General features: G+C 37.0%; 1 protein-coding gene across 3 annotated transcripts in view; it reads right to left on the reverse strand.

The window, feature by feature from the left end:
• Positions 1-1,027: 1,027 nt before the first annotated feature.
• LOC127413042 (LIM domain-binding protein 2-like) overlaps positions 1,028-22,832 on the reverse strand; it is a 115,504-nt gene continuing 93,699 nt past the window's right edge. For 2 of the 3 annotated variants that reach the window (XM_051649865.1, XM_051649863.1), the window contains 4 exons: positions 20,286-20,409; positions 14,341-14,394; positions 13,234-13,373; positions 1,028-4,168 (listed from right to left, as the gene is read on the reverse strand). In XM_051649865.1, coding sequence (XP_051505825.1) covers positions 3,938-4,168; positions 13,234-13,373; positions 14,341-14,394; positions 20,286-20,409 — 549 coding nt within the window. In that variant the 3' untranslated portion in view covers positions 1,028-3,937. The remainder of the gene's footprint in view (positions 4,169-13,233; positions 13,374-14,340; positions 14,395-20,285; positions 20,410-22,832) is intronic. The other variant, XM_051649864.1, reaches the window with a different exon arrangement.

The following is a 22,832-nucleotide window of genomic DNA, read 5'->3' on the forward strand; positions in this document are numbered from 1 at the left end:
GGTTCAATACATGTTAAGCTCACTCGACACCATTTGTGGCATAATAATAATTTCGACTCGTTCCTCCTTTTCCTTAAAAAAAGCAAAAATCAAAGTTACAGTGAGGCACTTACTATGGAAGTGAATGTGGACAATTTTTTGGAGGGTTTAAAGGCAGAAATGTGAAGCTTATAATTTTATAAAAGCACTTACATTAATTCTTCTGTTAAAACTCATGTTTTATTTGAGCTGTAAAGTTGTTTAAATCGTCATTTGTACAGTCGTTTTAGGGTTTTAAAGTTTGTTGACATTACATCGTTATGGTAACAACGTCGTTGTAATTGGCTATAACTTTACACAGAAAAGGTTAGTACGTGATTTTATCACACTAAAATCATGTTAACACTCATATTGTTTATGTCTTGTGGCTATACTTTAAAACAGTGAGTATTTTAATGTATATGGATTGGCCCCATTCACTTCCCCATATACATATATATATATTTAGAGAAAAGGAGGGGGCGAGTCAAAATACATTTTTGTGGTAATCATTATATTATGCCACAGATGCTGTCGATTGAGCTTAACTTGTGTTGAACCCGGAATATTCCTTTAACGCTTAGTAAAGTGTCATAATTTTGAACACATGGTGGCGCCATTGATACCATTGAAAGTGCAGTGGATTCCTTGTCTTGTGACAAAACACATATGGGTGACAGGTACATAATAAATAGATGGGACAGAGATGTTCTGCAGTGGTATTTCTCAAATAAGGACACACCAATAAATAAGCCTTTGTCAAGCAAAGTCAAACTTGTATTTATTTATTCATGAATGGACGCGGGTCAGAAAAATCAAGGCAAAAATTTCTGTAAGCACAATTTATTGGCACACAAAATGTCAGAGCATACATACAAGACTTTGGATATGACTCACAAAAAACACCTCTGCTAAATATTTTACAAACTGTGCAGAGTTCCAATAATACAAGGTTCAAACAGTGGGTGACTGAGATTGTGTGTCTTTCATTTTGTTGGTAATTTTGGAAATATCAGACTGAGATGAAGTTCAGTAAATGCATTTTGTAATGATAAAATACAGAAAAAAGAAAAAGAAAAAAAAAACCTTAAAAAATAATTTGGCTGTTTGTCATCATCATCATCAACATCATCATCATCATTATCATCAACTTCACAATCCCCCTTCCATTAAAGCACACTGAAACTCTTAAAGGGACTTCCAAACACTTTTCAAGTCCAGTGAATCAATTAAGATACCAGTTCATCATATATGAAAACAAGAGGGATTTTCAAATAATTAAGTGTGTATTTAACTAAGGAAAGGACATAAAGCTGTATGAAACTGACTGACTATGTTGCAAAATAAGGGCATTTTTTTTTTTGTTATTTTTTTTTATTTTTATTTTTTTAAAGGTGCAATATGTAAAATTTTTCATGTAATATTCGCCTTTTTTTTTTGCCAATGTGTGAACGGCTTGTAACACAAATGAGTACTTCTTGGACTTCCTAGGTTGCCTATTAAAGCCTGTAGGCTGATTTTCATGCGAAGGGAGCGGGTCGTCTTGCCGGGAAAATCCAAAGGATGTGACGTTTATGCACGCTCCCGAGAGCCTTGCCTCAGTGCTTCCTTATTTAACAGCGTCAACAGACAGTCTGCAACACTAGGTAACGTTACACACACGTGTCCAAACACAACACAGACTCCTACACAAACTCAGAGTAAGCCAAAAAAAAAACAAACAAAAAAAAACATTTAATGAATCCCATCTGGCTAAGCGGGAAAGTGATCGTGGTCAAGCGAAAACTAGAGTGAACATCGGCAGGACATTTGATTTCTGGAGGGACCTTCGTTCGGTTTTGGTTATCAAAACCGACCCTGAATTGGCATTCTTTTTATTGAACAGGTAAGCTTACATAACTGCAAAGCATGTGAAATATAGTCCCATAAGGATTGATCTGTGTCATTTTAGCTAACTTGATCTTGCCTGCTAACGCTGACGAATTGCAAGCTACCTTGCTTCGTAACATTCAAATAATTTCAACGATCTTCTCTTTATACTAAAAGTCAGGTATGGTGATTCACAGTAACTGTCATAATCAGTGTTCATCTGTAATTATTCAGCAAGGTAAACTACAATAACACATGAAATTAATGTTAGACAATGTTCAAGATAATGCAAAAAGCTCCATTCATTAGTGTAACGTAACTTGGTTATACAGAAAATATATACAATCTATAATTATAAAACAATAGTGCATCGATATATTAAAATGACAGTTACGATGGAATCACATTAATACTGAATTGTGTCAACATATTTATAATGTACAGTCTATTTTATAAACAGCTACTGTCATCATACACCAAATTTAGCTAACAGCTATTGATAAAGCTGGCTAGCTAGCTAACGCCGACATAGGCTATCGTATAAATGCAGTCAAAGAAAAGTGATTACTTCAAACTACAGTCTCGCATAGTCAGACCTACATCCACACTTTGTTTTAGCCCTGTTCCAGCACTGGAGAGTCAAATATAATATGCAGTCTCAAAGTTTGTAGTAAAACAATCATAACTGTCTAATTTTAATTATGCTACCTTATCTGTCAACCGAATCACATTCAGTCTCTTTAGAGTCCCTATAGAGTGTGTGCGTGCGATCACGAGTAATAGGCAGTTAACAGAAGTTCACTTAACGGCCACAGGTGTCATTAATAACAAGGGTTTCTGAATCTTACATACTGCACCTTAAAAAAAGGTTGTTTTCATACATGTTAAAACTAGCGTAAAGATAGACATACTTAATGTTATTTAAACCCATAAGCTAATCAAATGAAAATGTGTGGCCTATTTTTCTGTAACCTGTTCCTAACTGTCTCATTTCATAGTGCAGTGTTCATTCCTGAGCATGAAATCCATAATTTTTGGACAAAAAAACATGGCAAACTACAAGTTGATCCAAACAGCTGCATTTTCCATCAGGTGCTGAGGACCTGAAGTCACATAACCCTGGTTACTGTGCTTTCAAACCAAAAACCAAAGCCCAACATGGTCTCAAAAGTCTGGAATTAAACAAACATCTAACTGATTTAAAAATATCATGCAGAATCATCTCATATTCCAGTATGAAAATAACTCATTACAGGGTATGATGCGAAGTTTGGACAAATATGCTTTTTATATGTGCCTGTCCATCAAAAAGTAACTCCTTACCTCATTGGTACAGTACAAGGAGAACACAGAATAATCACAAATTAATAAAATAACACATATTCACTGAAATAAAATAGGAAAGTTTTGAATGAAACTACAATCTGTATGTGTTTTTGTTTCTTCTTTGGAAGCCAAAAGCCTAAGTTAATACAGTCTGTTGTGTTGAAGGAACGCAACACGGTTCGCCTTTAATTTAAAACAGAGTGAAAAAGACAACAGCCAAAGAAATCTCCAATAAAAATGCAAATGTTCAGGGCTTGGTCTCAGTGAATGCTTGTGCTGTTCCAGTCCCAAGTGAGAGGACAACGAACACGAGCATCTTTTCAGCGATATGGAGATGTGTGGTCAACTGCAAGACAGACAGTAGTTTTTACATTGATTTTTGGGCTAAAGTTGTCGAAAATTCAGGTCTCACCTGTTAATGCAGAATGCTCTTTAAATGAATTCAGCTTTGCTAAAGTCAAGTCCACCAAAGAGTCTAATTTCTTTTGCTGCTTTTCAACCTAGCTAGATTATTTAAAAAAGAATCCAGTGAGCAACTGCTGCCAGCATTTGGTCAGTTTTCTTAAATGTCACCCAAAATATGGAGTGGAATCATCAGTTTCTGGTGAAAATGGATGACATCATTAACACCATGACATGGGATTTACATAATCGACAGTCAAAAGTGAGGTCAGAGAGAGAGAGCCGCCCTGGTGGTTTAAAGGGGCATTGCTTGTGTTGTCTCCTACTGTGAAGGCTGAGAGGCCGTACTCTCGGGCTTGCTGTCCTGCCCTGTGGGTGGCTTGCTGTTCCAGGGGCTGTTGTTGCCAAGCGCCGGCGAGCTCGTGAAGTCGTCATCATCGTCGAGGCCGTTGGTGGCGTCGTATTGCGTGTTTTCCAGCCGTGTGATCAGACGCTCATCCTCATCACCAAACTCTCCACCCATCAGGGTGGGCTCACCTACCACCATCACATCCTGCAGTAACAGATACAGTTACACAGTCAATATGAACACACAACTGAAGAATCTGACACATGTTTCAAACTTCCTTTGAACAGAAGAAGAAAAAATAACCTGTGAGAGAAACCAGATAAAGTAATTACTGTGGAGCAGCCAGACCCAGACTTATATCAGTCAATACTAACCATGTTGGTCAGTGTTAAAAGAAAGGGCTATCTGATCTCAATTCCAAGCATATGTGTGAGTGTGTGTGTGTGTGTGTGTGTGTGTGAGATGGAGAGAGAGAGAGAGAGAGAGAGAGATAATTGTGTTAGCACAATAAAATCCTTAACCTTGTGTGACCCCACGTACACATGTGTGGACTTTGTATTTTGGCTTCAGTATATGCAATGCATAATTTAAATTCATTTAAATCGACTGATCTCAATTCAAGAGGCTCTGTGCTGTCAGTAAAGGGTTAAACTTTCGATGTACGGAGTCATGTGACAAGACAAAATGGCATCGATCACAGCAGAGTTTGTCTTTGGAAGAAACGCCAACAAAACTACATCTAGTAAGAAACCTAATTACATTTTTACATTGACACCTGTTTGAGTCAAAAGAGTCTATAGTTTAATCTGATATGTCGTTTTTAAAAATTTGAGCGATTTATCATGAAATGCCATGCTGCTAAACACAATGTACACTGTGTACTTCAGTGCATTTGTTCCTTAGAAATCCTATATTTACTGTGCATCATCGCATTGAAAATCAATGGGTTCATCCAAAAGCTGGAAACTGTTGCTTTCAGAGGCTTTATATGGAGTTAGAATGAAAATAAGGTGCATTTTGAACTGTTCGGAGACAAGTGCAGACACACAGCACACTGGAGGTTAAGTCACCCACTAAAACGGGAGCAAGGGAGCATCCTATAGCTCCCTATGCAGCTAAGCCAACACTTGAAAAGTATTTGGAAGTTGTGATAAAATCCATTGGAGAGAGCCTTCTTCACAAGTTCAAGAGATGTGTCTGGGAATTTAGTTTTACCTGTCACGAACTCAAAGACTCCTCCTGCTCACCCACCAGAGGTACCTCTCTCCCGAGTTCTGAGGGCACCTCGAACTACACTTCCAAGCATGACAACCTGGACTGATTACACTCACACCTGTTCCCTATTTCATAGACTATTTAAGTACTGTTCAAACAGTAATCACTGCAAAGTCTTGTTTTGCTCCTGCTAACATTTCTGAGCGTTTACCTCTGTTTATACTGCCTGCCTGTGTTCGACTTCTGCCTGTTTCCCACCGTTTGATACTCTGCTGCCTGCCTTGTTTACCTATTGTTTACCTGGACTCCTACTGTGATTGTTTGCTGCCTGCCCTGACTATTGCCTGTTTATTACTACGTCTCTCTTCTGCCTACGCTGTTCCATTACTGGTGATTTACCCTGCCTGTCTGTTTATGAGTTGCACATTTACTATTAAACCACAAATGGATCTTAACATCTGTTCTCCGGAGTCTCTGTTACATTACCAAAGTCATTATTAGCTAGTTTTGAGAGGATTGTTGCATACTGATTTAAATGTGAATATGGATGTAATAACACTACAATAAGGTTGTATTTGTTAACATTAGATAATTACATTAGTTAACATGAATTAACAGTGAACAATACTTTTACAGCACTTATTAATCATGTTACTTGTTACTTTCATCCTATACTAATACATTTTTAACATATTTTTTTCATATTAACATAAGTTAATGCAATATGAATTAACAAAAACTAACAATGAACACTTGTTTTTTAATAAATTAACATTAACCAAGATTAATAAATGCTGTTAAAAAAATTGTCCATTGTTAGTTCATGTTACCTAATGCAATAACTATTTAACAAAAACAACTTTATATTAAAATGCTGCCAAATTTACAAAATTTGATGAGCTCTTTTTAAATGCTATAATAATGTACTCTAATAAATACGCTTTAATCCACAAATTACTTTAAAGTTAAAATTTGTGTAACACTTTACAATAAGGTTGCACAGTCTGGATAACGCAAGAGTTAAAATGAACTGACAATAAAAAATACTTTTACAGCATTTATGAATATTAGTTAATTTTAGTTTCTACATATACTAATACACTTTAACAATAAAAGTTGATTACGCAAATAGTCATTTTGATTTATTGCATTCAACAATGAACACTAAAATATTTATAAATGACTATTTATTAACAAAGAATAATAAATGCTATAGAAAGTTGTTAATTCATAATACATGTAGTAACTACGGACTATGGCTCAAAAGGTTGTGAGTTAGAATCCAAAGGACATCTTTTTAGGTGTTCCTGTAGTTCAACTGTTGGAGCATTGTGCAAGCAACGCCAAGATCATGGTTTCCTTTCCCAGGGTAAAATTAATACCTTGTATGCACTGTAAGTCACTTTGGATAAAAGCGTCTACCAACTGCACACATGTAAATGTAATGTAAATGTACACTGTAATATTTTGTATCAAGGTGCTTTTTTGGGTTGACACAACTACATTGTCCAGACAACTTAACATATGAAGTTGTGATTCTATTAACTTGTACTTAAGTTGAATTAACAAGTGTATTTGTCATCTCAATTTGCTTAACAAAGTTGTCTGAACAAAGAAAGACTTGCCAGCTCCCACCATGCACTGCAGCATGAATAAATAATGAGGTTAGTGTTGTAGACTTGTTTTCTTGCTATCTGCAGACTTTACTTGTGCTGCTGTTGTTGTTTTTGCCATTACTGTTGATTAATAATTGTGTGGTGATGTTAAGAGCTCATCTTTTACTTAAAGGTGCTGTAAGCGATTTTGCTCATGGAAAGGATATCTCACTTGTCTCTGTGACAGCTCTAGATTCTGTAAACAGCAAACAAAAAAATGTCCATGGGCAAAAGTGTCTGATGCTTTCTGCCTGTCAATCATTTTGCTTGTTTTCATATTATTGTAGTTTTTATGCTATGTTGCTCATAACAGTTGTCAGTTGAGGGCGTTATTTTGCTGACGTTGTTTTTGAGAACCATTTTTGCTTGATGTCCGTCTCAATAAAGCTCATTTGGCATTTTTGGAGAGCGGGGTTTTGGAAAGAGGGGGCGTGGTAAACCCAATTTGATCCTAGACCAGCAGTTGTGGGTGTGCCTATATGCTCTACCCATCTAGCTTCCATTTATTCCTCTTCCAGTACCCTGATGTAAGAGTTCTTGTTCCCTTCACACTCTTGGATTGGCTCCCCTTCACATATTCAGCTTTTTTACAGTTCTGATAATGTTTATTTGAGCAATGACTCTCATGTCGTCTCGTGAGGGGTCTGGCTGAGACCCCAGAGTCACTGTCAGTCCTTTTCACCCCTCTGCTTCTTAATTACTCTCATTCATTAATGTAAGCTTTTTGACTAAAGAACAATATCCACACACCGATCTGACAATTTGCATAGCTAATTAAGTCATTAGCTAAAATGTTACTAATTTAAAAAAAGCAAGGCGCTTGCCAACGAGCCTTGAATTTGCCATCTGTTTTTAAACGGCAACTGTCGACCTACTGTCTGGGTGTTAAACCAGGGGCCAGGATCACAGATATGTATACACATACACACACACACACACGTTGGTGTGACCATCCTTATTAGGACTCTCCATAGACATAATGATTTTTATACTGTACAAACTATAGATTCTATCCCCTAACCCTACCCCTAAACCTAACCCTCACAAAAAACGTTCTGCATTTGTACATTTTCAAAAAAACATAGTTTAGTACATTTTTTAAGCGATTTGAATAATGGGGACACTAGAAATATCCTCGTTATATGAATCACCTGTTGGATAACTGCAACAGCATGGCACAAGTAATGGCAAGGTCATGGGTTCGATTACCAGGAAGCACAAATACTGATCAAATGTATAGCTTGAATGCATTTTAACATGCTTTGGATAAACATTTCATTATTCTCCAAAGCAAAAAACACAACCACAAGGGGGCACTGTTGTAATATTGTTCAATACAGGTTCCCTCTCACATCAACCCCCCATTCGATGGTCACATGAAGAGCTCATTGTGATTGGGCTCACATAGGCAGGCGATCAGGCAGCATGCGATGACTGCACAGACAAAACCATGTGGCCACACTACATATGTAACCAGCGTGTTCCTCTTCAAGACGCATGGCGACATTGCTTACAATGAGGCTCACTGCTTTTGAATGAGGAGTGTTGTGACACACACACACATACTCATATGACCATACACATACGCGCACACACACAGGATCTATATGAAAATGAGCGCTGGCACAGAGCCAGTTGCTCACACCTAAAATTTTCTCTCTGCATGTGTGTTTGGTGTCCTCAAAGTGATGGATGCTGGTTAGATACGACCAAATATATGCAATCAGAGTTACATCTACAGAGATACAAAACTTCCTTACAACAAAAATAATAAAAGCTGTATAACTAAATAGAAAATAACAACAATTAAAAAATTTTTTTAATTAAATTAATTTAAGATATTTGGCCTTTTTGAGATTTTTGGCATCAGCCGATATCTGTGCCTGCTTGGCCAATAAAAGTAAAAGAAGTGTTAGCTTCTTTATGTCAGTTCCAAAATCTACCAATAGCCTTTTACAAACAGCAAAAAAGAATCTTCTTATATTATTTTTTGTCTTATATTTTTGTCTTATTTTTATACACTCGCCTTTTGGATTTAAATAAGCAGATACTTAAGAGCCTATAATTGGATCTTTATTGCAGTGAATAATATGTTTCAGCCGGCAACAGTTCTTTTAACCCTAATTGATGCAGTGTGTAGCTTCTCATTTACTTAAACAACCATGTCGGAAGACGTATCCCAGTGTCATGGAAACGATGTTACTGTGTTTCAGAAGGGGCAAATTATTGGCCTGCATCAAGCAAAGAAAACAACTAAGGAGATTGCTGAAATCATTGGAATTGGGTTAAGAACTGTCCAACACATTATTAAAACCTGGAAGAAAAGTGGTGAACTGTCAGCTTTGTGGAAGAAATGTGGTCAGAAAAAAATCTTGAATAATCGTGATTGGGGCTTGGTGACATCACAACAAAATCTACAGTAGAACTCACGGCTATGTTTAATAGTGAAAGTAAGACCATTTCCACATGCACAATGTGACGACAACTTACAGGATTGGGACTAAACAGCTGTGCGCCCACAAGAAAGCCTCTTGTTATGGAGGCTAATCGGAAAAAAACAACTTCAATTTGCTAGGGAGCATAAAGATTGGACTGTGGAGCAATAATAAAAGGTCATGTGGTCTGATGAGTCCAGATTTACACCATTACAAAGCGATGGGCACGTCAGGGTAAGAAGGGAAGTGCATGAAGCGATGTACCCGTCATGCATAGTGCCCACTGTACAAGCCTCTGGAGGCAGTGTTATGATCTGGGGTTGCTTCAATTGGTCAGATCTAGGCTCAGCAACGTTATGCGGCAATAAAATGAAGTCAGCTGACTACCTGAATTTACTGAATGACCAGGTTATCCCATCAATGGATTTTTTCTTCCCTGACAGCACGGGCATATTCCAGGACAACAATGCAAATATTCATCATTTTCAAATTGTGAAAGAGTGGCTCAGGGAGCATGAGGAATCGTTTTCACACATAAAATAGCCACCACAGAGTCCTGACCTTAACCACATTGAAAGTCTTTATGGAGTGATTTGACTCTCCCTTCATCAATACAAGATCTTGGCCAAAAATTAATGCAGCTCTGGATGGAAATAAATGTTGTGACATTGCATAAGGTTGTCGAAACAATTCCACAATGGATGCCTGCCGTAATCAAAGCTAAAGACGGTCCAACGAAATATTAGGGTATGTAACTTTTTTTTGGCCAGGCAGTGTATATATATTTGTATAAATTTTTTTTTCTTGTTTTACAGTAAAAATATCTAAACACTCTAAAACAAAATACATTTACTGGAGAATCAAAATGACATAAAATATTTTGTCATTTTCAGTGAAAATTAATAACATTATGTAATGTTTATGGTTATAACAAGAAAGATGTTGCCAATGGGGTAAAAAACAAAACAAAAAAAAACTTAATTAAAAGGGAAGTTTATTTTACTTACCGCACTGGCAAATAGATTTTTCTTGTTTTAAGCATAAATCCCACAAAATTTTGTACGATTTCTCTGAAAACAAGACTTGATATCTGTCATTCCTCTTTCTCGAGTACTGTAATTTGGTAACACTTTACAATAAGGTTCCATTTGTTAACATTAGTTTATGGATTAGGTATCATAAACAAACAATTAACAATATATATTTTACAGCATTTATTAATGTTTGTTAATAAAAATACAATTGTTCATTGTTAGTTCATGTTTGTTTGTAGTTCATTAACTAATGTTAACTAACACAACTTTTAATTTTAAAAATGTATTAGTATATGTTAAAATGAACATTAAGATTAAAATGAGATTGTTCATTGTTAGTTCATGATAACTAATGTTAACAAATGGAACCTTTCATTTTTAGTAAAAAAAAAAAAACTGTTACTGTTAGTAGTTTTACTATTTACTACACATTTTTAGTAAAGTTTTAAAGATGTTTAGATTTTTTACTGGAAGATAAGACAAACATACTCAGTAAGAAAATAACTTTTTTAGTGCATGGGTAATGCACATTAAAATATTTTTGAGCGAGTGTTGAGTAAATATTGTTTGAATTAAATGTTAATATTTGTGTGCAATTCATAAAAAAATAAATAAAAAATAAAAAACACTAAATCAGACTATAGCAAACATAGGCTATATTGGTAATTGACTTGAAATATTGTACTTTTGGCAAGTTCACATGTCCCGCATTATGACATACTGAATTCCACTAAAACTATTATAAAAACAACATTTCGCCAAATATTTAATAAATATTATGCATTTCATGTTCTAATATTAATTGAGAAACATCATGGAATATTTGTACTTCTAAAAATGTATTTGTCACAACGCAGGACTACTGAAATTAAAAAGTGTTTTAAAAAAGGTCAAAAACCTATGGTGAAGAAATGGTGAACAGATAAATGACATATCTATAAAATTACATAAATCCCTTATACATTTATATAATCTGTAACCTAAAAAAAGTCAATTTATACATTAACATAACTACCCATATGTAAAAATAAATCAGCCATATATTGGCCACTGGCCACACTGTTCTCTACACTGTAAAAAGTAGTAACATGCAATTGTTAAACATTTTTTAGTTACCTGACGAACCACTTTTACAGTGTAAATACTTACATCATCATTTGTTATTTAAAACTTATAGACAATCACTATTAAAAATCTGAGCTGAAAGGTGCCTGAGCCGCCACACAAAAAAAACCCAGTCTTGATGCAAATACATGTTTGAAAATGTCTAAGTTTAAAAAAATTATTGTCATCAGAGCATACAAACAGCTCTGGGTTTGACAGACTGAGCTGGAACGTGAGAGCTCATCTTCTCTCTTAATCTCCTCTACAGCATTCATGTATCCAATTGTCCTAGAACTCCAGGGGAAAAGCCACACACTACAAATCCCATCATCCATTGCCAAACAAATTTACCGCCTCACAATACCACTCCCAAAAACAGATTTGGCACTCGTTGGTTGTGTGTTTGACCCTGTAGTGTGCGTGCTGGGGGAATACACTGACAGCCAGACTAATGCCTGGAGAGGAAGCCAGGGGAATAAAGAGCCACTCTGGGATAAATGCCTCTGAATTGGGGTTAAACACTGAACTGCGGAACTAAGGAGTCTCTCTTTCATTAAAGGCTTTGGGGTAGTATTTACTTTGGCATAGGCATTTAAAATGAATATTTTTTTAATTTGTGTGACGGCCCATAAGCAAAAACCTCAAACCATGAGAAAACTGACATCTCATTAATAAAACATAACTGTATTGTATTGAGATACAGTATCAGTACACGAGCTAAGTTAAACACTGGCCACAAGCATACATCTGCATTAAAGGGATAGTTCACCCAAAAATGAAAATTCTGTCATCATTCATGTCTTTCAAAACCCATATACTGCAAAAATATTTTTGTAATAAGTATTTTAGGGTTGTTTTTTCAGTAAAAATATCTAAACATCCTTAAAACATGTTACATTTACAACAATTTTTACTTGCTTTAAGCATAAACTTGTTAGATTCATACGTAAAACAAGAAAAATAAATAAAATAATAATAATTCCAATGGGGTAATAAACGTGATTCAAGATATAGACAAGTCTTAATACCTTTTAAATCTTATTTATCTTGTTATAAGGATGTTTACATATTTTTACTGGAAAACAACACAAAAATACTGAAAAAAAAAAAAAAACTTTCTTCAGTGGAATGCAAAAGGAGTTATTTATAGCAGAATGTCCAAGCTGTTTTTTTTCTATACAATGAAAGTTAATGGTGACCACTGATGTCAAATAAGATTTTCAGTAAATAACAACTTAAATTTAGCCTGTTCCTCATACAAAGCATCATATTTTATCTGGGGAAAATGTTTATGATGCTTTATGGTGCTTTTTTGTGTGTAATTTTTGATGCTTAACAGCCCCTGGTCCCTATCCACTTTTGTTGCATGGAAGAGATTAGCTCCAACATACTGATAAACATCTACTTCCACAGAAGAAACAAAGTTATACGGATTTGCAATAGTATTAGGGTGATTTCTGAAATGAAATCAAAATTCTGAGCAACACTAAAGGAGATGTTACAGTAGGTAGAATGTTAGGGACAGCCTCAGTCGTCATTTACTTTTATTATGTGGAAAAAAGTTAAATAAAAGTTAATAGTGACTGAGGCTAACATTCTGCCAAACATCTTTTGTGTTTCACGAAAAGAAAATCAGTGAGGAAATTAGAAAATGTTAAATTTTTTTGGTGAACTATCCCTTTAAGCTCTTGTCAAACAAGTATCGCTATGAATCAAAACTACAGTAACACTTGTATACAATATGTTATGACAGCATATTCATATAATTTTTTTTCTTGTGTGTGTGTGTGTATGTGTGTGTGTAAAGAAGAAGAGTTGATGCTTACAGGTACCTGGCTGGTCAGACTGAAGTTGTTGGCAGGGCTGCGTTTCTTGCTGCCAGCGTTGTTGCCTAGGCTACTGTTAGACGCACTGCTGGCTGAGTTCTTTCTCTTTCTTCTCTTGGTCGTGGTCTGTCGAGTGGGCTCTGCCCTCCACCAAACACACAAACAGGCAGACACAAACACACACACAGAGCATAAGTATTTATATATAGTGCAAGCACACACGTCCACATTCACAAACACACACACATGCCACAATAAAAAACAATACATGCACACAATGCATACAGAGGAAGAAGAAAAAGCACACTGATTTTCTTTATAAAAAACATAAAAGCACACACAAACACAAATGAGCGATTACACAGCGACAGACAAACAAATGCACCATGCTTTGTTTTCTTTGAGAGGTGGAGCATTCAAACATCTCCCAAGACATGCACTAGTAAGAAAGACCCCTGCTTTTTTATTTGCATAAATCCTCAACAGTGCACACTGCAGGCACTGCAGCCAGCCATGCATAGACATTTATATAATTAATGTTTAAATGCTGTTTACTTACACTAAATTGCATTAACACTATTTTTAACATGTGTTTTCTATTCTTATTTTGAGGACAATGCATTTTCTATGCAATTAATTTATAGTAGGGTTCCAAAGTAAAATTGTGAAAATGTTTCTATTTTACAATATTTAATAAGGTATTATTCAATATAAATGATATTTCAGCCAAACGATTTGAGTGAAATGCTGAAACATAAACATGAACTTGAGAATTTCTTAGTATATGTCCCCCTTTGCTTTAATAACAGCATACATTAGAGCTGTAAAAGATTTGTCCAAAAATGTGTCCATAAATGATCCATTTTTTTTTTATCCTGAAATCGTTCATTACCATGATTAAATTAGATTTCAATTTTTTTTTTAAGTTTAAGCAAATATAAAATATGTTTCTAATCAAATAAAGACTACTGAAATCATTCCCTGTAACTTTTATGCTGAGCATTTATGACTCAAACAGAGGAAAAATGTATTTCATGGCTTTCCATTTAGACACAGAATGCACTTTCTCTATTAGAAGAGATTTAATGTACAAGACTGGAAGAGTACCTTTTTTGTGATTTGTGGGGAAGATTTCCGTTTTGAAGTTCTGTGGATGTCCAGCTGAAATCATATTCAAAGCAAGTTTTAGTTCCCAGATAAAATACATATAACAGATACATTTTATATGCATATTTAGAAACCAGTAGATGTATGCAAATGTAAAATGCAAGACTAAAAAAGCCTTGCTGTATTTTTTAAAAAATAAGTGAATCAGTTTTATTCTAACATTAATTTATGGCATTTTCTTATTTAAAAAAAAAATCTATTTAAAAATCCCTGTGCTAAACATTGTGCTAGGATTGTAAAGACTGTTCTGGACAGTAATACATTAATTCAGTCTATTAATTATAATAAAAGAAAACTATTAAACATCACATTTAATAAGCAAAACAATTGACATATCGTTACTGTCATTAATGTAAATTTGAAAATCAGTGATGTCTATTTTAATGACATCTGAAAATTAAATGTTTAGAGGTTCTTACTAACCACACCCAGGGAGATGTTTACACATTATATGTACATGACAAATTTCACAAAATATAGTCAGTAACACTTTACATTAAGGTTCTATTTGTTAACATTAATGCATTAGATATCATAAACTAACAATGAAAAATATAATTTTACAACATTTATTAATCTTTGTTAATGTTAATTTATGAACATATGATAGTTTATTGTTAGTTCATGTTAGTTCATAATGTACCCTAACATTAACATATACCAATAATTGTTTCTTTATTAAAAGTTGTATATGTTGAAATCAACATTAACCAAGAATAATACATGCTGTAAATGTATTATTCATTGTTAGTTTATATTAACTAATGTAACTTACTATATATTAACCTTATTGTAAAGTGTTGCCATATAGTCATATACAATAATAAACACTCTAGTGAGATCTGCAGGGTTTTGTATTACTTAAGAAAATGCCTTATTTTTGTATGTTTATCAGTGGGGGGGTGTTGACTTTTTAGGGAATAAAGGCCACATTTTTTCCTTCCTGTTCTAAACACAAGCACTCTCCAGATTTTAAAAGAATAAGGGAAGCACAGCTAATAAGGAAACAACAATTACAGAAGATCCACTCTGATTCGGGTTGTGAGAAAGTCAATGCTGCCGACTAACTAAGAGATAGGGGCCATACAGAGTTTCACCCACAGGGAGCAGATAGAGGATTTGATCTCTGTCTCATACTTGCCATGTTGTTACTGTTTAAGTTCATACTGTGTAGACATCTTTAAATCACTGTTATTGATGGATGGGAGCCCATAAGGGACATTACAAGATAGTGTCAGGATTACCCTGGTGACCACTAGGGGTCGCCATGTATGTTTATTTTTCCCTGCCTGTCTTCTGTTTTGATTATGGGTTTTGTAGTTCTTGTCATTGTCTTTGTTCACTGGTTCTTGTGATTATTAGTCCCAGGTGTTCCTTGTTTCCTCGTTTACCCCTAGTGTATTTAATCCTTTGGTTTTCCTGTGTTCTTTGTTAGTTGTTTTCCATTTATACTTGTAATGTTTGTTTTCTTGTTATCTAATGTTTCCTGTGTTTTTTTAATTTTATTTATTTTATTTTATCCCCTTTTCTCCCAATTTTGGAATGCCCAATTCCCACTACTTACTAGGTCCTCATGGTGGCGCAGTTACTCACCTCAATCCGGGTGGTGGAGGACAAGTCTCAGTTGCCTCCGCTTATCTCAATCCACGCATCTTATCACGTGGCTCGCTGTGCATGACACCGCAGAGATTCACAGCATGTGGAGGCTCATGCTACTATCCGCGATCCACGCACAAATTACCACATGCCCCATTGAGAGCGAGAACCACCTAATCGCGACCACGAGGAGGTTACCCCATGTGACTCTACCCTCTCTAGCAACCAGGCCAATTTGGTTGCTTAGGAGACCTGGCTGGAGTCACTCAGCACACCCTGGATTTGAACTCGCGACTCCAGGGGCGGTAGTCAATACTCGCTGAGCTACCCAGGCCCCCCAATGTTTCCTGTATTTAAGGATTTCCTGATTTTGCTTTGCATACCTTCATTAAAAGCTGCATTTAGATCTTGAACTTTCGCCTTGCCTCATTGAACATTACAGAACAACTGACCAAGATATGGATCTAGCAGCAGAATTGGGCAAGCTATGTCAGACAGAACTTTCTTTTTGGGACTATTAATTGGGTTTTTATGCCTTGGCCAGCCAGTTGAACTGGAGTGACTCTCATCTCAGTTAAACTTTCTGGATTGGCATGAATTTTTATGGCAATACAGATTTGTCAGAGATGGGAGAGCTTACATGGAGGGAGTACAAAAATCACTCTGAAGAGTCTATACCCTTCATGTGAGCATAACATCGTTCTCTTGCCGGAGATAGTCTCAAGTTCTGTGGTCCCGGTGGTTCCTCTCACACCGCAGGTGGCACCTGGTATGCCCACGCCTGCAACTGTCCATGAGCCAGCACCCATGCCTGCCATGGTCCACGAGCCAGAACCCATGCCTGCCATGGTTCACGAGCCAGAGGCCATACCTGCCATGGTCCATGAGCCAGCACCTGAAGCCTCGCCCATCCCAGAGCCAGCGCCTGAAGACTCGCCCGTCCCAGAGAAAATGCCTGAAGCCTCACCCATCCCAGAGCCAGTGCCTGATGCCTCACCCGTCCCGGAGCCAGCGCATGAAGCTTTGCCCATCCCAGAGCCAGAGCCAGAGCCTGAAGCCTCGACCATCCCAGTGCCAACTCCTGAAGCCTTGGCCATCCCAGTGCCAACTTCATCAGCCACAGAGGCCGTTCCTACAGCAGAGTTCCCGTCCATCCAGAAGAGGAGGAGGAGAAGGGCTCCTGCTTCCCTGTCACTGCCTGTGCTCATGACCACAGAGGTCGTTCCCCTGTCACTGTCTGTGTTCACTACCACAGAATTCATTCCCGTCACTGCCAGTGTTCACGGCCACGGAGGCCGTTCCCCTGTCACTGCCTGTGCTCATGACCACGGAGGTCGTTCCCCTAGCGTTCCCTAGGAGCTGCTAGCATTCCCGGTCACGGAGGCCATTTCCCAATTGCTGCCAGCGCTCCTGACCACGGTGGCCATCGACGAGCCTCTCCAGTTCCCTGGGGCTGTCGACGAGCCTGTCCAGTTCCCCGGGGCTGTCGATGAGCCTGTCCAGTTCCCCGGGGCTGTCGACGAGCCTGTCCAGTTTCCCGAGGCTGTTGCCGAGCCTGTCCAGTTCCTTGATGCTGTCAACAAGCCTGTCCAGTTCCCCGAGGATGTCCTGTCCTTTGAGTCTTCCATGGCTCTGCCCCTCGAGTCTTCCATGGCTCTACCCCTCAAGTCTTCCATTGCTCTGCCCCTCAAGTATTCCATGGCACTTCCCCTTGAATCCTCAGCTTCCCTATCCTCTGAGCCCTCTGAGTTCCCAGCTGCCTTGCTCCCTAGTGCCTTGCTCCCTAGTGCCTTGCTCTCTGAGTTCCCTAGTGCCATGCTCTCTGAGTCCGCTAGTGCTTTGCTCTCTGAGTCCCCTAGTGTCTTGCTCTCTGAGTCCCCTAGTGCTTTGCTCTCTGAGTCCCCTATTGTCTTTCTCTCTGTGTCCTCTAGTGCCTTTATCTCTGAGTCCCCTAATGCCTTGCTCTCTGAGTCCCCTAGTGCCTTGCCGAGCCCCCAGCTGCTCTGAACTCTGAGCCATCCTAGCCTTCCACGGCTCCGCTCTCTGAGCCTCCACCTCCTGCGGCAAAGCCTCCTGCTGTTCCGCCTGATCTACCTTGGTCTCCTGGCCATCTGTCTGATCTGCTCTGGTCTCCTGGCCGTCTGCCTGATCTGCTCTGGTCTCCTTGGTCTCCTGGCCGTCTGCCTGATCTGGTCTATTCTCCTTGGTCTTCTGGCCATCTGCCTGATCAGCTCTGGTCTCCTTGGTCTCCTGGCCATCCGCCTGATCAGCCCTGGTCTCCTTGGTCTTCTGAGCCTCTGCCCCCTGAGCCTCCATTCCCTGAGACTCCTGCGTCTCCGCCCCTGAGCCTCTGCCTCCTGTGGATCCGCCCACTGGGCTTCCACATCCTGCTCCTCCCATGAACTTCTCTTTTTGGTGTTTATGTGTTAAGGAGCTTGAGGAGGTGCTCCTTAGATGGGGGCTCTGTCACGATTACCCTGGTGACCACTAGGGGTCACCATGTATGTTGTTCCCTGCCTGTCTTGTGTTTTGATTATGGGTTTTGTAGTTCTTGTCATTGTCTTTGTTTCATTGGTTCTTGTGATTATTAGTCCCAGATGTTCCTTGTTTCCTCGTTTACCCCCTGTGTATTTAATCCCTTGGGTATTTAATCCCTTGGTTTTCCTGTGTTCTTTATCAGTTGTTTTCCATTTATGGTTGTAATGTTTGTTTTCTTGTTTTCTAATGTTTCTTGTGTTTAAGGATTTCCTGATTTTGCTTTGCGTACTTTCATTAAAAGCTGTATTTAGATCTTGAACTTTCACCTTGCCTCATTGAACATTACAGATAGACATACAAAAGTCTAAGTGACATCAAATGGGTGGTATCTGCTGATGTGTTTAGCCCTCTTTTCTAATTTGACATTGCCTAATACTGTTTTTATGTTTGTGGTCCGAGAGCTCCCAATTCTGAACATATTATAATTATAATAATTAAAATATAATATAACATATAATATTATTAAAGTCACAAGGTAGGCATGCACTTTTCAGAAATGTATCCATTCTTGTTACATTACTTCTGTTTGGGGTCAATTTGACCCTAGAAAAACACACTGAAGGAAAACAAAACAATAAAAGAAATACATTTTATGCCACAACTTGATTTCATTGCATTCTATCTATTTAAATTTGTAAAATGGAAATTTACTTAATCCATTTGAGTTGGGACTATATTAATACTTTTGTGGTTAATGTGGCATTTATGAAACTTGGAAGGGGATTTCCATGTCCCATCATTCTATGCATGAGACTAAATAGGGAGAATAAATGTTAAAATTAAGTGTTATTAATTTGTGTTTTTGTGCAAGATGAATATAAAGGGGGATATTTGTTAGTGTTTAATGTTTTGTTATGTTGTAGTTTTGGGGGTTACCTTTATGGTGAAGAGTGAAGATTGAGCTAATAATGAAGACAGGTAGAAATTGATTGCTCACTTTGTTGAGCAACTGCTGTACTAACCATTGCATAGTTACTAAACTACACTCTGTAGTGCACCACCAGTCTGTATTTAGCATGCTAACATCCAATTTCACTAGTTAGTACATAAAGAAATAAAAGAGATATATTTGAGTTACACTGACACGTCTAATTTCTTGGGGTTTACCCAATTAAACTAGGTTATTTCCACACAATGTGTTTGTATTGAGATTACAGTCATTTTAAGTTAAGAAAACTATTTTCAAACGCGTTGAACCACTGTACACATTTGAATCAAGTTCAGCCAAAGAACAATTATTTATTTAAATTTGTTTGCAGGAGGACTGAAATATTGTTTATAATCAGTTCTTATTAGATTAGAATCAACCTGATACTTTTATGTAAAGTATGATTTTCAAGCTATTAAAATTGCATATTAGCTAATAAAAACAGAACATGAGGGTTACCCCTTACAGCCCAACACTACATCACCTGCCAAATGCAATGTACAGTACTTACAAGTTTTTAGAAAAGATATGTGAAAAAGAGAATGTCTTTTCTTAAATGTCACAATCAGACCTGAAACCATCTTGTTTCCATAAGATAAAGCTTGCAAGATGTCGTTATTGGCTTTATGTAGATTGCAAACTAAACATTAGTGAATGCTGTGTTAAAACACTTCCCACACCCAGGCAAAAGCCTGAGAGGTCCCAACACAGAGCTGAATTAGAGCCTATTTTCCCCATTACCGCAATGTTAAACACACACATCTGTAAATATCCACTGCCGTTGAGAGCATCCTGTAATACATGGACAATGATTTGGTTTTACCTGGAGGGGCCACCATTCTTTGCCACTTCTGAAACAAACAGGTCTTTAGACAGTCTCTCGGGCTGAGGTTGTATGTCTTGTGTCGAGACATTAGCTCTTGCATTGGCTCCAGTATGACACACAGCTAGAAGAAAAACACATAAACCCGAACACACAAATTCAGGAGTAAATTTAATAGCATAATTTACTGCCAGTTGAAAAAATTCTACATTTTGTCCATTTAATATTATTAATTGAAAGTCCCTTTTTTTGCTCAGCGAGTTTTTTGCCCTGTGTTCATGTATTTCCTATTAAAACAGGACGTTTTGGCGAGACATATCAAGTTATTTGCTTCATGCTTTTGCTAATCAGAAGCAAGTGGAGGGAGGGGCATTCTCATTGGAGAAAGACTACAAATTTTTGAATGCTTATATCAGCTAAAAGATAAGTTTGTTAACTTTAAGTAGTACATGAATATAACAATGGTTTCAAATCTAATCTACTTGAACTATAAGTCACATTATTCCCATTTTAATTTAATTGGGTCTTTAAACTCTTTACACAGTGGGTGGCCTGAAATTCACATGGATACGCACACACACACATACACAAATCATTTACCGCTGACAGGATTTTATCACAACACTGTTGTATCCTCTCACTTCCACAGGTCCAGGGAAACAATCAAAGCAGGGCTATTTCTACTCTGAATGCTAGGAAACCTACAAGCTTCCTTGTCCATCTCGCTGGACAGTGGTCTTGTTGCATCTGAGCAAAGGATACGTCCTCGGTATGGATCTATTGCTAAACACGCTGAGACAAACGCAGGCTTTTTAACCGATGCTAATGAGTCAATTTTAAGAGGTATTTTTACAGTGTGCCAATGCCAGGATCGTGAGAAATTACCCCAACAGGAGGGAAAATGATCTTGTTTACAGGATTTACAGTGCAGAGCTAAAAACCTTGAAGCTGACCCTTCATTACAGTTTAAGTCAGTAAAGAATTATTAATGATTAATTTTCTCAGAGCCCAATGAGAGTACAGTTTTAATGCTTTTTGTAAACCCATGGGAATGTATAAGAAAAATAATACATTGCGCATATACAGTGACATTCAAAAGTAAGAGTCAAGTTTTATTTTATCTTTATTTTATTTTATCTTTTTGCATTTTTCTCATTTACTGCAATACAGCTTTTTCATTACATACAGTATATGTGTTTCTTCAACTTCAGGCAGTTTCATGTCCCAGGGGTTGATTTTTGTTAAACCAAACAGTATTTAAACTTTTTTCTTTTTTATTATATGAAGGTCTCATTATAACTGAAAGGGAAACTTTTACCAGGTCTTCATGATTTATTTTTGTTTCTTTTAAAACTCCTATAACATATAGATTTTAGACTTTCAATATTAAACTATGAAAGTTATTGTAATCTAAACATAGACTGAAATAAACATAAAACCTTTCAATATTTATTGTGTGAAAATGATTTCTATCGTTTTTTTTTTGTTTTTTATTTTTATTATGAAACCGAACAACACTGTCCAAAAAATGTGTTGTTTCTTCCAATAGTTAGTGTACTTTTTTACCAAGTTAACAAAATTGTCAGTGAAGAGCATTCTTGAGATGAAATATGAAACAAGTAATGGTGTTACAAAAAAATAAAATAAAATAAAAAATACCAGGTTTTTGTTTTTTTTGCCGTCATTTCCAATCAATATGTAATTTTGCCAAATTATGCAATTGAATTATTTAATTGTGTGCATTTAGGAAACATAAACTGTTAGTTATAAAATAAGCCTTAGTAAGACAAAGAACCAGACATTTTATTTCAAAAACATTACAAATCTTTTTTTTCCACCATGGGATTCTATTAAACACAATACAGAATTTGAGATGTGCTGGAAATTACACTGTGCTGGAATTTTCATCACTTTCAGAAGAAATTACAAAAAACTTCACTGTTGGACATTGTTAGCAGACAAAAACAAAAAACAAACACTGAGTATGTTTTAATGAGACTTTACTTTCCAGAAGTCCACAGTGCTAAAAGTGCCTGAAGCTGAAGAAACAACCATATATAATATAATCAGCATTACGATCTGAGTGAAAAGTTGAATTGAAAAATAAATATGAATTTCAGATTTTCTTATTGGTTTGATTCTTATTAGTATCCATGTTTAAATTGAATCCCAAATTTTCAATATGGACACATGGTACATCTCTCTGACTTCCCTATCAAAACTGTAGGTCTGTTTTGGGAAGTCTGGTCATGTGCAGTGAAGTATACAGAGTATAAAACCCTCTGTCCTGTCGAATGGTATAAAAATTGGGTGTGGAGTTGGCTGAGGGCACACAGACTCTGTTACAAGAGATGTGCCTAATCCAAATTTAATTCACAATTCGGCTTAAACTGCGCTGCTGCATTTTAACCCTGCGTTTATAAGCGAGGCTGTGCGTTTAATGTGTGGAATAACAACTGAGAAAAATGCACACAGAGGGAGAAAAACGGCTGTTACGAAAACTTTGAAAGGGTGTTTTTTTCACTATAAACAAGTTTGTGTTTCCCT

The sequence above is a fragment of the Myxocyprinus asiaticus genome, chromosome 22 (genome assembly GCF_019703515.2).
Source record: "Myxocyprinus asiaticus isolate MX2 ecotype Aquarium Trade chromosome 22, UBuf_Myxa_2, whole genome shotgun sequence".
Taxonomy (NCBI): domain Eukaryota; kingdom Metazoa; phylum Chordata; class Actinopteri; order Cypriniformes; family Catostomidae; genus Myxocyprinus; species Myxocyprinus asiaticus.